At 39.5% G+C, this 16426-nt stretch overlaps 1 protein-coding gene across 11 annotated transcripts in view; it reads left to right on the forward strand.

Annotated features, from left to right (window-relative positions):
- The window catches only part of CNTNAP2 (contactin associated protein 2), a 977311-nt gene that overhangs the window by 291652 nt on the left and 669233 nt on the right, over nucleotides 1-16426 (forward strand). For 10 of the 11 annotated variants that reach the window (XR_013829659.1, XR_013829660.1, XR_013829661.1 and 7 more), the window contains one exon: nucleotides 13771-13971. Coding sequence is in view for 3 of the 11 variants with exons in the window: in XM_079931145.1 (XP_079787271.1) it covers nucleotides 13771-13971 (201 nt within the window). In the remaining 8 variants the exon portion in view is untranslated. Of the gene's footprint in view, nucleotides 1-13770; nucleotides 13972-16426 lie in introns of those variants that run through there. The other variant, XM_079931143.1, reaches the window with a different exon arrangement.

Below are 16426 nucleotides of genomic sequence, written 5' to 3' on the forward strand. Positions count from 1 at the left end.
GATTTTGGATCATCTTTACTATCATTATTCTGAATTATTTTTCAGGTAGACTGCCTATTTCCTCTTCGTTTGTTAGGTCTGGTGGGTTTGTATCTTGCTCCTTCATCTGCTGTGTGTTTTTCTGTCTTCTCATTTTGCTTATCTTACTGTGTTTGGGGTCTCCTTTTTGCAGGCTGCAGGTTCGTAGTTCCTGTTGTCTTTGGTGTCTGTCCCCAGTGGCTAAGGTTGGTTCAGTGGGCTGTGTAGGCTTCCTGGTGGAGGGGACTAATGCCTGTGTTCTGGTGCATGAGGCTGGATCTTGTCTTTCTGGTGGGCAGGTCCACGTCTGGCGGTGTGTTTTGGGGTGTCTGTGGCCTTATTATGATTTTAGGCAGCCTCTCTGCTAATGGGTGGGGTTGTCTTCCTGTCTTGCTAGTTGTTTGGCGTAGGATGTCCAGCACTGTAGCTTGCTGGTCGTTGAGTGAAGCTGGGTCTTGGTGTTGAGATGGAGATCTCTGGGAGACGTTCGCCATGTGATATCATGTGGAGCTGCGAGGTCTCTTGTGGACCAGTGTCCTGAAGTTAGCTCTCCCACCTCAGAGGCACAGCACTGACTCCTGGCTGCAGCACCAAGAGCCTTTCATCCACATGGCTCAGAATAAAAGGGAGAAAAACTAGAAAGAAAGAATTAGTAGAAGAAAGAAAGAAAGAAAGAAGGGAAGGAGGGAGGGAGGGAGGGAGGAGGGAAGGAAGGAAAGAAAGAAGATAAAGTACAATAAAATAAAGTAAGATAAAATATAATAAAGTTATTAAAATAAAAAATTAATTATTAAGAAAAAAAAGAAAAAATTAAAAAAACAAAAACAAAACCGGATGATAGAACCCAAGGACAAATGGTGGAAGCAAAGCTATACAGACAAAATCTCCCACAGAATCATACACATACACACTCACAAAAAGAGGAAAAGGGGAAAAAATCATAAATCTTGCTCTCAAACTTCACCTCCTTAATTTGGGATGATTCGTTGTCTATTCAGGTATTCCACAGATGCAGGTACATCGAGTTGATTGTGGAGATTTAATCTGCTGCTTCTGAGGCTGCTGGGAGAGATTTCTCTTTCTCTTCTGTGTTCTCACAGCTCCCAGGGGATTTGGCTCTGCCTCTGCGTGTAGGTCGCCGTAGGGCGTCTGTTCTTTGCTCAGACAGGATGGGGTTAAAGGAGCCGCTGATTCGGGGGCTCTTGCTCACTCAGGCGCGGGGAGGGAGGGGCGCGAATGCGGGGTGAGCCTGCGGCGGCAGAGGCCGGCGTGACGTTGCACCAGCCTGAGGTGCGCTGTGCATTCTCCCGGGGGAGTTGTCCCTGGATCCCTGGACCCTGGCAGTGGCGAGCTGCACAGGCTCCCCGGAAGGGGGTGTAGATGCTAACCTGTGCTCGCACACAGGCTTCTTTGTGGCGGCAGCAGCAGCCTTAGTGTCTCATGCCCGTCTCTGTGGTTTGCACTTTTAGCCACGGCTCGCGCCCGTCTCTGGAGCTCCTTTAAGCAGCGCCCTTAATCCCCTCTCCTCGCGCACCAGGAAACAAAGAGGGAAGAAAAAGTCTCTTGCCTCTTCGGCAGGTCCAGACTTTTCCCCGGACTCCCTCCCGGCCAGCCGTGGCGCACAAACCCCTGCAGGCTGTGTTCACGCCGCCAACCCCAGTCCTCTCCCTGTGCTCCGACCGAAGCCCGAGCCTCAGCTCCCAGCCCCGCCCGCCCCGGCGGGTGAGCAGACAAGCCTCTCGGTCTGGTGAGTGCCGGTCGGCCCTGATCCTCTGTGCGGGAATCTCCCCGCTTTGCCCTCCGCACCCTGTTGCTGTGCTCTCCTCCGCGGCACCGAAGCTTCCCCCTCCGTCACCCGCAGTCTCTGCCCGCGAAGAGGCTTCCTAGTGTGGAAACCTTTCCTCCTTCACAGCTCCCTCCCACTGGTGGAGGTCCCGTCCCTATCCTTTTGTCTCTGTTTATTCTTTTTTTTCTTTTTGCCCTACCCAGGTACGTGGGGGATTTCTTGCCTTTTGGGAGGTCCGAGGTTTTCTGCCAGCGTTCAGTAGGTGTTCTGTAGGCGTTGTTCCATGTGTTGATGTATTTCTGGTGTATCTGTGGGGAGGAAGATGATCTCCGCATCTTACTCTTCCGCCATCTTCCCAGAAGCCAATCCAGAGGGATCTTTCAAAAACAGAAGCCTGACTGTACTGCCTCCCTGTTGGCTTTCTATCATCCTTTGCATCTTATTCAGCTCCTCAGTCTCAGACCCTTTGCAGCATGGCTCCTCAGTCTGAACCCCACCCCACGTCCTTCAGCTGCGTCTGCTTCTTGAGCCTAGTGTCGAACTCTGTGCCAGTTCATTAGTTCAGAAAGTATTTATTGAGCACTTGAGTACCTGCACCAGGTACTCGGTTAGGCAATAAGGATTCAGCAATGACAGTGGTATCCAACTCTGCCTCAGAGACAGCAGAGTTGTGGTTACGACAAATATGTTCCAAATACGATATGAGAAATGCAAACCCAATGGTAAACATGGGTTGTTAGGGAGGCAGATGGAGATGGATGGATATCTAATCTGAACTTGATCTGATATTGGGGCTTGGGAAGTGGGTGATATTTTCTAGCAAAGTACTTAAAAGCTGAGACTTGATGGACTCAGAGCCAGGGCAGGTGGGAGTGTTCTTGGCAGTGGGGGAGAATTTGCTGGGTTTAGAGGAGCTTTAATATTTTAGTTTCTCAGAGAATCATTTTTTTTTAAAAAGAGAAATCACCTAATACATTTGTACTTCTGTTAAAATTAAAGTGAGAACACCAGTTTTAGGTCCTTTGAATATGTTAATTCTGCTATCTTAAGGATTTTCTTTCCCTAAAAATTTATTTCTAGCGAATTATCCTCACAGAGGAACTTAATCTGTCAGACTGTCATGCTAATGTTCCTCACAATAGGGCTGCTTTAGTGAATAGAAACTGAGTTAATGGGGAAAATTAAATACTCAGAGGAGTTGATTACTTGGGGATTTTCTTCCAAGGTGATAAATATTATCTGTATTATCAAAAAAAATTATGTTTAAGCCTGGTGCTTGGGTTGAAAGGAGGGAAAAGGGCCATAAACTTCCTTTTTTTATTGAAGTATAGTTGATTTACAATATTGTGTTAGTTTCTGGTGTACAGCAAAGAGATTCAGTTTTATACGTTATATATATGTACATGTATACATGTACATATATATTCTTTTTTCCTATTCTTTTCCATTATGGTTTATTACAGGATATTCAATATAGTTCCCTGTTCTATACAATAGGACCTTGTTGTTTATCTATTTTATATATAGTAGTTTGTATCTGCTAATTCCAGACTCCTAATTTATCCCCCCCCACTTCCCCTTTTGTAACCATAAATTTATTTTCTATGTCTGTGAGTTTGTTTCTGTTGCCACAAACTTTCTGATGGGACATCGCCTAAACCACAGCCCTTAGTGCCCCCAAAATGTAAATTGCTGGGATGTATTTGATCTTTTCAAGTTTCAGGAGCAGACAGTAATGTGAGCTAGGGTCAACATGAAAGGAAGGGCCATCTTATGAGATTCTATCCTGTTAATAGCGAATCAAGCTGTCATTCTCAATTGTGTGTTTTCTGCTACATCAAAGCTTTTTGGATAGAAACTTCAGGAAGAATATAATTTCTCAAGTTAGCCTGATACAGCTTAGGTTTAAACTAAGTGTCAGCAAAACAAAATCTCCTAACAATAAAAAAATATGTAAATACAAATAGCAGAGAATTTTGAAGATTGTGTTATGTATGTTAAAGGATGTGATGTAGGTCATAAGTGGGTTTATGGTTTATATGCTAAATCTCATTACTTGGATGATTCTGGCAGTTGCTTGAAAAGTAAGTTATTTTTTCAGTTGTACAGTAATTACTTATTTTGTGTACCTTCTTCCCACTAGCTCTTTGGTGGCATGCCACACGTGTTATTTGCCTTCATGTGCTCAGGACCTAGAACAGTGCTTGGAATAAAGCAAGTTGTTGATGAATGAAACTCCTGTGTTCAGGATCTCTTGCTGTGTAAGGAGATGTGCACACACTTAGCACAGAATGATTATCATCTTACTGTTCAATCCAGAAAGAAAATGATGATGGTTTTAAGAAGCTTATTGCATCTTGGATGTATTATCATGTTGCTCTTTAAAAAAATCCTTGCAGTTTACAAGATTAAAAAAATCTTGTAAATACTGCAAGTACAGTACCAGGATTTTATAATTTCAAATATCACTTTGTTCCACCTGTAAGGACTTTCTAAATGTTTATTTTTTTTGAAGCTTAATAAATTGTAGGACTATCTGATGGGATCTATAAGCCCATGAACTGTATTTCGTTTTTTTTTTTTGTTTTTGAACATCTTTATTGGAGTATAATTGCTTTACAATGGTGTGTTAGTTTCTGCTTTATAACAAAGTGAATCAGCTGTACATATACATATATATCCATATCTCCTCCCTCTTGCGTCTCCCTCCCACCCTCCCTATCCCACCTCTCTAGGTGGTCACAAAGCACTGAGCTGATCTCCCTGTGCTATGTGGCTGCTTCTCACTAGCTATCTATTTTACATTTGTTAGTATATATCAAATGGATACATACTACCAAATACCATCAAATCACTGATGATGATTGTGATAGAGATTTGTTGGAAACTAAGTGAAGAAAGGGTTAAGGTATATTATTAGCACAATATTTATGAACTTCTGCAGACTTCTAGGTACTATTCTAAGAATTTAAGATTCATGAGTAAACAAAATTTATTTTAAAAATTCACTGATATATTGAAATTTATAGTCTATGAGGAAGGTGGGGTAGGGAGAAAGACGATAAAAATAACAAGCAAGTAAATTGTATACTATGTTCAAAGGCCATACGTATGTGCTTTGGGTGTAGAGAAGGGAAGGGACAGAGTAAGTTTAAATAAGATGGACTTCACAGACCTCAATGAGAACATGCCATTTGAATCAAGACTAATGGAGGCGAGGGAGTTAGCCTTGAGACCATATGGAAAAATTCCTCTAGGCAGAGGAAACAGCCATGCAGAAGCCTTAAAGCATAAGTGCCTGGCATATTTGAACTACAGCTAGGTCAGTGTGGTAAATACTTGAAGTGATTTTTTTTAACCAAGTGTGTGCAATATGTTTTAAGGTATTTTTAAATAATAGGAAGCAAGTGTTATCTTGAAAGGTCCACAGAAATGGTCAGTCATTGATCCAAGATGACGTTTACCTAGTATCCAAGTTTGAACTCAGATCAAAATCTAATTACCATTATAAGCAACACAAATTGAAGAGTAACATTTCCTTGCTACACAGGATAGAAATCTTATTGCCACAGAGATGAACTCCAGACTATCAAATACACACCAACTACATCTCTACCCAGTGTGAGAGAAAAAGGAAAGGGAAGATTAGTTTGTCTAAGTATTCATATAAATGCAGTCAGTAACTCTAGCCGTATTGTAAAAGAATGTTAACATCTCTACAGTGGAACAAAAACATTAACAAATATTCTTCTTCCCAGAAAATAGTTAATGTCTTCCTTGAAAAACGATATACATAGGCTCCAGATTGTTCTTCAGGTGGGTATGAATGAGCCACCATTATTTATACTTGCTCACAACACTCCATTTTTGAGCTGGAATTGTGAGCTGGAATTGTGAGCATAAAAATGATCAACATTTTCCACCACCTGCAGAACATCATCTGTACTTTTAGTTCATTTCCTCGGTGCTTCCTGCAGGGGTTCCGTCTGCTTTATATCCTTATTTCTCTACACGTGATTGAAGCTGCTTATGCCACCTGAGCTGCATACAGCAGGCATTATGGAGTAGCTCAAACCATCGAAGCCCACCACGGTGAAATGACCTCTATGATATTAGGGTCTACGTTACAGAGATGCTTGTGATGCTCACACAAAATGTATTTGGGGGGAGAAAAATATGACACCAAAGATTTCTAGTAAGTTAAATTGTGTCAATAGGATCATAACTATTGAGAAAACCTTCTAAACAAAATAATGGTCTATAAAATTAGTGGTCTTTAAACTTATCTGCCTGGAAGACTGATGAAATTTTCAAATAGATCCTCTGACAAATGACTAAAAAATGAAACAAAAACAAAAAACCATCATAGTCTACCATCATTATAACCTAACATAGTTTGTAGAATTATTTAATACTTTGGATAAGCAACTATATAAGAAATTGTTCTGTGACTTATGCGGTAAAGCACACATAGCTCGTGTAAAATGACCAGTATTTCCTAGATTATTACTGTTGCAAATCTGGAATTCATATAAAGTTTACCTGAAATAAGGTACCTGTTAATTGTTTGTTTCAATATGAAGTATTTCTAGTTTGTATACAACACCCAGATTAAGAAATATAACATCAAATATCAATTAAAGCCTAGGTATATCCCTAATCATATTCCCCCTGACTTGTTCCAGAGTTTTAGAAGCAAAGCTTTCAGCTGTTCCCTGTTGAGTATGATGTTAGCTGTGGGCTTGTCCTATATGCCTTTGGAGAAATATTTTTAAAAATATAAATTAATCGTCCATCTCCACAGCATTTCAACACCTACACCGTGACGATCTACTAGAACTTTCAACCCATATGCAATTGTTATGAATGCAATCTTATACTTCACCATTCCAGACCCTTCAATTTCCAGTTGATCCAGATCCCATTTACTGAACGTTTTGTCTCCAAGGTATTTGGTCTGAGCTATAAGAAGAATGAAACTGCTTTTATCACCATCTTCATATGGCTCATCCCTATTTAACCTTCATCATTCACTGAAAATGCCATGTCCTCTTGGGTCACTTATGGCTGTCTAAAGCTGGGTTATACAGACTTTCCATGTGAACTCACAAGACCCTGTGCATATATCTGTTTTAGCACCTGTTCGCAATTTGCAATTTCAAGCTTAATGTTTTCTCCCCTCCATTGGACTACAGGCTTGTTGAGGACAGGAACTCAAGTCTTTTTCATCCTTGAACTTCCAGAACCTAACATCGTGCTGAAACAGATCAAAAACTCAGTAATGGTTTATGAATGTATTCATGATTTTATGACATTTTTCTTGATGTAATAACTTGTATATTGTAATTTAAAATAATATTTAAAAAGTCTAAAATAGTGTCTATGTTCCCCTGCCCCCTGAAAATTAGTGGGGTGCTGTGGGGAAGACAGTAAATACTTTGACATGTCACCAGGCATATCACCACTGGGTCAAAGACATGTGTAGTGAAAAGAGCACTAAATCCAGAATTAGGGGACAAAGTTTCCATTATTTTGGCACTAACTTTTCGTATTCATTTGGTCAAGCCACTTATCACTTCTGACACTTTTTTTTTTAATTGAAGTATAGTTGATTTACAATATTGTGTTAGTTTCAGGTATACAGCAAAGTGATTCATATATATATATTCTTTTTCAGATTCTCTTCCATTATTGGTTATTATAAGATATTGAATATAGTTCCCTGTGCTATACAGTAAATCCTTGTTGTATATTTTATACATAGTGGTGCATCTGTTAATCCCATGCTCCTAATTTATCCCTTCCCCCACCCTTTCCCCTTTGAGAAAGTTTGTTTTCTGTGTCTGTGAGACTGTTTCTGTTTGTAAATTAGTTCATTTGTATTTTTTTTAGATTCCACATATAAGTGATATCATGTGATACTTGTCTTTCTCTGACTCACTTCACTTAGCATGATAATCTCTAGGTCCATCCATGTTGTTGCAAATGACTTTTTATGGCTTTTTATGGCTAATATTCCATTTTATATACATATTATTTTATAATATGTATATAAAATCTTCTTTAGCCATTCATTGATGCACATTTAGGTTGTTTCCATGTCTTGGCTATTGTAAGTAGTGCTGCTGTGAACACTGGGGTGCATGTATCTTTTTGAACCAGAGTTTTTGTCTTTTCTGGATGTATGCCCAGGAGTGGGATTGCAGGATCATGTGGTAACTCTATTACACTTGACTTCTTAATCTCTAATTGAAGAGATTCAAAATGGATGCTCTCTAAAATGACATCATCTTGATACTATGTGGAACTCAAAATTTTTCACATGAGAACATGGTTTCTTTTAAATGGTAGGCTTCTTCCCTTGGCTGTGTTCTCCTGTAAGGCTACAAACATGTAAGCAATTCTTATTGATGCTATAGTGTTTCATTGGCGATCCTTGCTCATATCTTCCTCATAGTTGAGGTTCAGTTGTTGATTTACTGAATCAGGATAATAACTATTAAGACTTCTATGCTCAAAGAAAACCACAAACCTAGTTATCAGAATGCAGTTTATGAGATAGAGAAGAAATTTAAGGATATACAAAATTGAATTCACTAGTTTTATGCAGCAGGCCAAGTTTTACATGCAATATGGAAAATCTTAGGTGAGGCATGTATTATAGTTCAGTTTCAGTTGTGTTACTCTCAGAGTGAGAGACCCAACGTCATTCCTGTAGAATTACTGTAATAGGTAATAGGGCTGCTCAGGGATTTGGACCACAAGGAGATGTTGCTGAGGCCCACCTAACAAGCTTTATACACCATTTTAAATTTAGGTAATTTATAATACAATATTCCCTTAATTTTAAAGATCATTTCAGAGTTAATTTGAATAAAGGTGTAAAAAGCTCCCAGATTGACAAATTGGTCAATAACCAGAACCATGATGCTGCTTGAAAATCAGAAACACTTAGATGCATATTCAGATGTATGGGACACAAAATTTTTTCCCACTGGAATTAGGTCAGATTGGACTTTAATTAAAATGTGCTGTATAAAGACCTGCTCTGTACTGTGAACTTCAGATTATATGTGGATAAATAACATGGAAAAGAGTCAAAGAAAAGCCATATGTATGATGAAGAAACTGGTTATATTCTGGGAGGAGTAATTCTTTGCCTTCTTCACTGGTCATTTCCTGGCTTTATCAGGCCCTGGTCATAACTCCAACTGTGCCAGGAATTGAGTTCTCATGAAGTGAATTACCTGAGAATTACAGTTAGGATAAGGATATGGGGTCACTGATACAGGTAGCAGAGCGACCTTTCTAATGTACATATGTCAACACAACTAAGCTGGGTAATCTTGAGGACCCTGTAAATGCCAAGGAGAGGGAGGTATTCCCACAGTATGTTCCAGATGTACCCCAGTATTTGAAACATATCATTAAATCAGCTATATTTAAAACAGTGTACAATGTGACAGTTTTTAAATATGTAATTGCATGATGCGACAGATACTAAGCACTAAGTAATCACAAAGGCCATTTTCTTAGCACACTGATCCAAAAAGAATATTTGAAATACACTAGCTTATCAATTGCTTCTTCATGAAAACGGACAGTGGCAGAAATTAGAACTTTCCATACACATTAGTTTTTATTTGCATTACACACATATCTTACAATACATGCTATATAAACACACTGTGAATATGGGAATAAGATTTTTAATTTTTCCACTTATGATACTAGTGAAGAAAAATCTATACAGCATAACTTTCTTCTAGATGCTGGATATCTGCAAAATTGTTAATATCCATTTGTCATTTAAGATTTAATAGCTCCAAAGGAGCCATCGCAATGTGTAATATGCAAGCATTAACAAATAATTTGTAAGATGCATCAACAGTAATTGTTTTATGCTATCAAAATAGAGCTTATATGTTACCTTTTATAATGCCATGACACTGTAGAAAGTTTTAAATCTTTATAAAGGTACATATATATATTATTTTTCAAACCCCTCTGAAGTATAATTTTATTGCAGCAAAGAATGGTATGTCAAAGATGAAGTTAAAGCAAACTACTTTCACTTGCTCCAAACCTTCCAAAGCCAGTGGCTTTCCATCTCACTGTAAGGTCACAATCCACTCATGCTCATTACATTTCCGCCTTCAACTTCTGCTCCTCTCCTCTTTCGTCACTCACTGGCTTTCTTGTATACCTGAAGGACATCCGGAATATTCTAGATTTAGAACATTTGCATTTTCATTCCCTCTGTCTGGAATACTTTTCCCCAGACATCTACGTGGCTTGCTGGATAGCTACCTTATTTATTGAAATGTCACTTTCTCAGGGCTTTTATGGTTTCCTCTGTGTTTAAAAATGCAGTCCCTGTACACACAGCCTATTCTTCCCTTCCCTGATTTAGTTTTCCTCCTCGCCATTATCACTGGCTAACTATATATATATATATATATATATATATGTATATATATATATATATATATATATATGTGTGTGTGTGTTCTTTTAATTTTGCTTATTATCTGTTTTCTTTTCTCCACCAGAATGTAAGAATGTAAGCTGCAAAAATTTATGAATGCTTTTTTTTTTGCTGTGGTTTCCATGGTGCCTAGATCTGTACTGGTCATATAGTAAGTAAGTACATGATAATATTTGTTGAATGAATGAGTGGACTATAAAACAAATATAAAGATATAATGTACAGGGAGGGTTTTGATGATGAAATGTGTGTGCTGAGATGGCTGGAACTAGAGTTTAGGGTCAAGAAGTCACCAGGACCAAAATGTTAGAGATTCATCAACATTAACAAATTGGTTAGTCTTTTTAAAGTTATTGACAGTGACCATAATTGGTGATCATTCTGTTTTACTTGCTTAGTTAATGTTTGCCTTTATTAACCTATTTTGTATATATAAAAAGGGGGTTATGATATTTAAAGGAGGGTCAGATTAGAATGCTGTTCCATCAGAAGTTAAAGGAAGAGAAAAAGAGAAAGAAACGAAGAAGGAAGGCAGGGAGGGAGGGAAAGAAAGAAGAGAGGAAGGAGGGAGGGAGGAAAAAGCAAGTGGTGTCAAACATTTGAGAATTCTATGCCATAGACTTATTGTAACAGAAAAGTGATAGAAGTACCCTAATTCAATTAATGAATTTTTAATTAGGTGAAGGTAAATCTGAAGGTCTGGATATACATGACAATCAGTTTGTTTTCAGAATCATGTCAGAAAGTGACAGAATTACCAAAATATATTGTAGCTTTTCTTGCTGTATCAGAGGAACTAAAGGAAGGCAGTTCTGATCAGGCCAAAGATAAAACTGGAAAAACAATTATCTATAGAAAATGACTACAGGGGACACCATAACTGAACTTCTTTTAATCAATTTAAGAACAGCAAGCTGGGAAGTCTCCATAGAGAGCCATGTCGTAACAGATGAAGGGAGATTCCGGCTCAGAGGAGTGAAGTGGCCTGTCCACAGTCTCTAAGGACAGTCTCGGCAGAACTTGAACGAAAGCGATTTTTAAAAGTTCCTAGATTAAGTATTTGTATTCTGTTTATTTTAATTAATTCATTCTTCTATTCAACTAATATTTTTGCAGACCTGCTATATGTCAATTACCATCCTAAACACATTGCATATAGCATTGAAACAATCCCTGCTTTCTTCCCTTCTAATGGTGGGAGACAGACATTTAAAAATAATTTAAATGTGCCCTAAGATAGAGATAAACGTTATGGAGAAAAGCAAAGCTGGGCAGGTAGATGGAGAGCATCCGTGGTGGGGTGGGACTCGGGAAGGGAAGGTTGTCACTGGAGCTCAGATCTGGAGAAAGAGTGGGCTTGAGGAAAGACGGCTCTAGATGCAGGAAAGAGCAAGTGCGAGTCTCCAAGGAGGCAGAGCCAAGGGAGCAAGGGAGAGATTAGTAGGGCGGCAAGGAAGAGCCGGATCTCGGAGCGTCTTTCACTATTCTAAGAACTAGACTTTGTCTGTGAACGAGACCGGGTGCCATGTGAGGACCCTGAGCTGTGTCAGAATCTGACTTGTGCTCGAAAACCTCAGCCTGGTTGATGTGTTGAAGGTAGGCGTGAGGGTGCAAGGGTGGAAAGAGGGGACTGGTTAGAGGTTACTGTGGGATGCAGGCGAGCGGCCCTGGGGCTTCGACCAGAGCAGTGGTGGGGGGTGGGGTAAGGAGTGCCCAGATTCGGAATAATTATTGAAGGTAGAGCAGGCGGGGGTCACTGCCAGGCTGCAGGAGGAGGTGGAAGAAAGGGAAGAGTTGAGAGCGACTCCAAGGCTTTTGTCCTAGAACTGGACGAGTGGAGTTGCCATTTCCTGAAATAGGAAGGCCTCAGGAGGGGCAAGTTCAGGATATCTCTCATCTCTCTTAATCTAAAGTTCTCTGTCTCTCCGTCTGTCTCTCTCCTGTGTGTGTGTCTCTCTCTCTTCCTTTGTTATTTATCACTCACCTGTTGAAAAACTAGATTGTATGATGTATACAGTTTTCCACAGCATGGATTTCGCTGTTTCCCTTTGGTGACATTTAACATGTTCCCCTTTCCCCTGTGTTTTCTAGAAGTTGGCAGGTAGGTCTGTAAGCTTGGTGAAATTCACCTCTGAGTTTTGTCCACACCCCTCCACAGGTAGGCCTGTGTACTTGCCTACCCCTCCTGATCCCCAGGACGCATGTCTCCTCCGGTTTTACTTGTTGTATTAGTGACCGTGAATAATCCTACTTAGATCCTACTAACTTGTTAGAAGTTAAAACATTTATCATTTAGCCTTCATTTATGAGCTGAAATATTTCCGTAAAGAAAGTATTTAGTTACATTACACCTCATATAGCTAAGGTAGACTAAATGCTGGATTCTTTGCCTCTATTTACCAATATTCAAAGTAATGAGTTAGTTACCTAGCATCTTCCAAAATTAGACATTTCTTTTTTTTGTACAAATTCATGGAGTTAAATATACTTGCTGTATTTTAATTCATTGCAGGAAATTCTTATTGATGTTAATTAAAATCATCCTTCTTTGGCCCTGGGGTTTTTTGAACCACTCTCTGTCTCCAGTAGTTTGTTTCTGAAGTGACAATATGTTCCAGGCTCCTCTTATCCATTTCCAGCCCTGAATCAGCCATTTCTCCAGGAGCTTAGTTTTCTCTTAATGGAAAGTGGTATTGAGTAATGACAGTCGGGTGCCAGAGGTTGGTCCTTGTTTGGGAACTTTTTCAGTGGACAGAGCTAAGACATATATCTACATTTTAAAAAAGATAACATCATCCTGGGTTCATAGTGATGCTTCTAATTCAAATGCAGAACTATATAGCATTTTAATTTAATCTCATCAATCTTATATATGCTTCTCCTTTTCACATATTGAAATTTTCAGGGTCCAAAACACCAAGATAATTACTTATTTGCATCATTCCACATGTGTAGAGCATTTCAGTAACAGAGCATGCAGTATCTAATTATAACTGAAAGGTCAGGGTGAAAAGAATATTTGTTGACAAGATGAGTATGCATATTCTGATTAGAGCAAACAGCATGTACAAAGATCCAGAGACTTGAGAGCACGTAGTTCCTTTAGGAAGGAGCAAATACTGTTCTACGGAAGGAGTGAGGGATTACAGAGTCGGGAAGCCTTTGGAACACAATGGGCCTCACATTCAATGCTGCAGATATTAGAGCATCAACCAGATTCTCAGGCTATTTGGTTTCATTTTCAGGAGCTATCTTGCGTTTGTTTTTAATAAAAAAATATTACTTTTCTACTCTGTCTATATAAGCAGAACTTAAGTGTGAGAAAGGGTAGGGGTTACTTTAAGTATTACTATCCTTAGCTCTGTTCTACAGCAGTTCAGGGAAAACACCAGTGAAATTATAGCTCACTTATTTTCTGACATTTGAAGATGCATTTGCATACTAATGACCCATTGTCGTGGCATTTTTCTCCCCACAGAGGACAAAGTGTGGACGATAGTGTCTCATGATTTGCAGATGCAGACGACGGTGGTGGGCTACAACCCAGAAAAATACTCGGTGACACAGCTCATTTACAGCGCCTCCATGGACCAGATCAGCGCCATCACCAACAGCGCCGAGTACTGTGAGCAGTACATCTCCTATTTCTGCAAGATGTCCAGGTTGTTGAACACCCCAGGTAGGCTGAGAATGGAATGTTACTTTTAGTTACTATCTTAGCTGGTGATTGGAATTACCTAAACAGTCCAACAGGTGTGGCTTATTTCTTAACAGTCCAGTCTTCAAAGCACGGGCAGCTGTGAAAGTAAAATATGACCACTTGTTTTTTCTTTCTGGAGAAGGAAGCTAAGAAATACCATTTTTTCAGAAAAATTCCATTGTTTCTAACTTAGCGATTTAAAAATTTTATATGCATGTATGTGTGTGTGTGTCAGTGCTTCTAGTGCGTAATTATCAGTATTTGCTTTGGGCAAAAGTTTATCAAAGCTCCTTGTGAACTTTCAAGTAATTCCCTTTGAGTTCTTCAGTTGTCTCTAACATAGAGATGAAAGAATTCTGAAGGCTGTCTGCAGGTAAATAGCATATAGAAGAGCGATAGAACTTAGAGCTGTTTGTTGTCTGTAGTCATTTAACAGTATCTGTGGGTCTCAAGAAGTCTGCTCTTTTTTTCCACGATGGCTTACTTTTAGCAGTGCTTCAGGACTTGTGTGTGTGTGTGTGTTGGGGGTAAAGAAGATAGTTTACAAAGGGTATATTGGAAGTATCTTTATCACAAGAGCCATACACTCTGGGATTCTTGGCAGTAAATTCATTACGTTGACAGCAAACTAAATCTCTTCGTCTATAGTATAACATAGAAGTAAAGCATGTGCTTTGAGTCAGAGAAACATGTTCACACTTTTCAGCCTTGCTGCTTCTTGTGTATGTGACTTTGGGGGAGTTCACTGAACTTCTCTGCCTCAGTTTCCAGTGTCTTTCAGTCAAAGAGGGATCATAATGCCTGTTTCACGGTGATTGTGAGAATTTGATCAGGGAATATACTAAATGCCTGTTATAAGTCTTGATGCACTTAAGGACTTAATAAAGAGCAAATAGTATATTGATGATTTTTTTTATTATTAAACAACTTTGGAAGTGGCATTATGTCAGAGACCAAGGGACTGCTTGATGCCCCAAATTAGTGTTGTATTGGGGCCAGTGTTGTAGGGAGTCACAGAGAAGAGTTATAAGCAGGACAGTCTATAATGTTTTGAAGATTTAAGTGCTTTTATGTGCAAAGCCTTGTGCTAAAATTACAGACAAGTATAACCTATGAACTCTAAGAAAGTAAAATCTGTAAAATATGAAAATGATTGGTTCAGACAATTATGTTTTTGCTATTTGGAGAAAGAAGACATGACTGTGGCTGGGATGTTGAAGTGATGCTTCATTAAAGAGGTTGAAAGACAATTCGAGGTTGGTGAGAGTAAACAAGAGTCTGGAGGACAGAATACGAATGATCTTCCAGGCCACGGTGAGAAGTAGTTTAGCAGAAGCAGAGTTCGTGTCAAAACACAGTAAGAAATGAGGCTGGAAAGTACAAATGGGAGAAACCGTGGAGGAAATTAAGTGCAATGCTGAGAATTTTCCCTGGAGGCCCATGCTTCTCAGGCTTTAGTGTGCATGCGAATAACCCGGAGGGGTTAATGAGACACAAACTGCTGGGCTTCGTCGCCTGAATTTCTGATTCCATAGGTCTGAGGTGGGGCTCCAGAATTTTCATTTGTAACGAGTGTTTTGGACTGAATTGTGTCCCCCAAAATTCACACGTTGAAGTCCTAATCCCTAATGTGACCGTATTTGAGACAGGGCTTGTAGGAGATAATTAAGGTTAAATGAGGTTATAAGGTTGGATTCCTAATCTGACTGAATTGGTGGTTTTTAAAAAGAGGAAGAGTCAGAAAGAGCACTCTCACCAGAAACCAAACTGGCCAGTACCTTGCTCTTGGACTTACAGCCTCCGGAACTGTAAGAAAAGAATGTCTGTTGTTTAAGCCACTCCGCCGATGGTATTTTGCTACGGCAGCCTGAGTGTGCTAGTGCAGTGAGTTCCCGGGTGATGATGGTATTGCTGGTCTAGAGACCACTGTGAGAACCATAGCTGTGGGCAATGGAAATCCCTGAAGGTCCCTACAACTGTTCTTCTATCCCCCTTCACTTATTTCAGCCTTTTATTTTATTTTTACTGGATCCTGTTTCCAGTGCTAAGAAAAGTCAACCAACGATTACAGAAAATCTGGAGCACTAGGCACAATTAGTGAACCCCATCAGCTTGTCTGCCCTCAGTTTCATGAGTGAGTGCTCCCTGTGGAAGTTCACTCCAAAGATTCCAGTCCATCAGTCTCCAGTCCTGGAGGGGATGGTGTGAGGGAAAACTGCTCACCAGAAAAATAACTTGGTACCATCAGCTTTGTTTTCTTTATTTTCTTCCATTCTTCTATTAAACTCCAAAGTCAACTTTTACGGTTTGAATTTTTGCTCTCGTGGTTAAAAAACACAATGCAACCTCCAAATAAGTTTATCTTACAGTTCAGGCACCAGGAGAATTAGGCTAGAGGTAAGAGAAACAATTTGCTTTTAGCGATTCTGGTCTT

This window comes from Stenella coeruleoalba (assembly GCF_951394435.1).
Source record: "Stenella coeruleoalba genome assembly, chromosome: 9".
In the NCBI taxonomy this organism is placed as follows: Eukaryota; Metazoa; Chordata; class Mammalia; order Artiodactyla; family Delphinidae; genus Stenella; species Stenella coeruleoalba.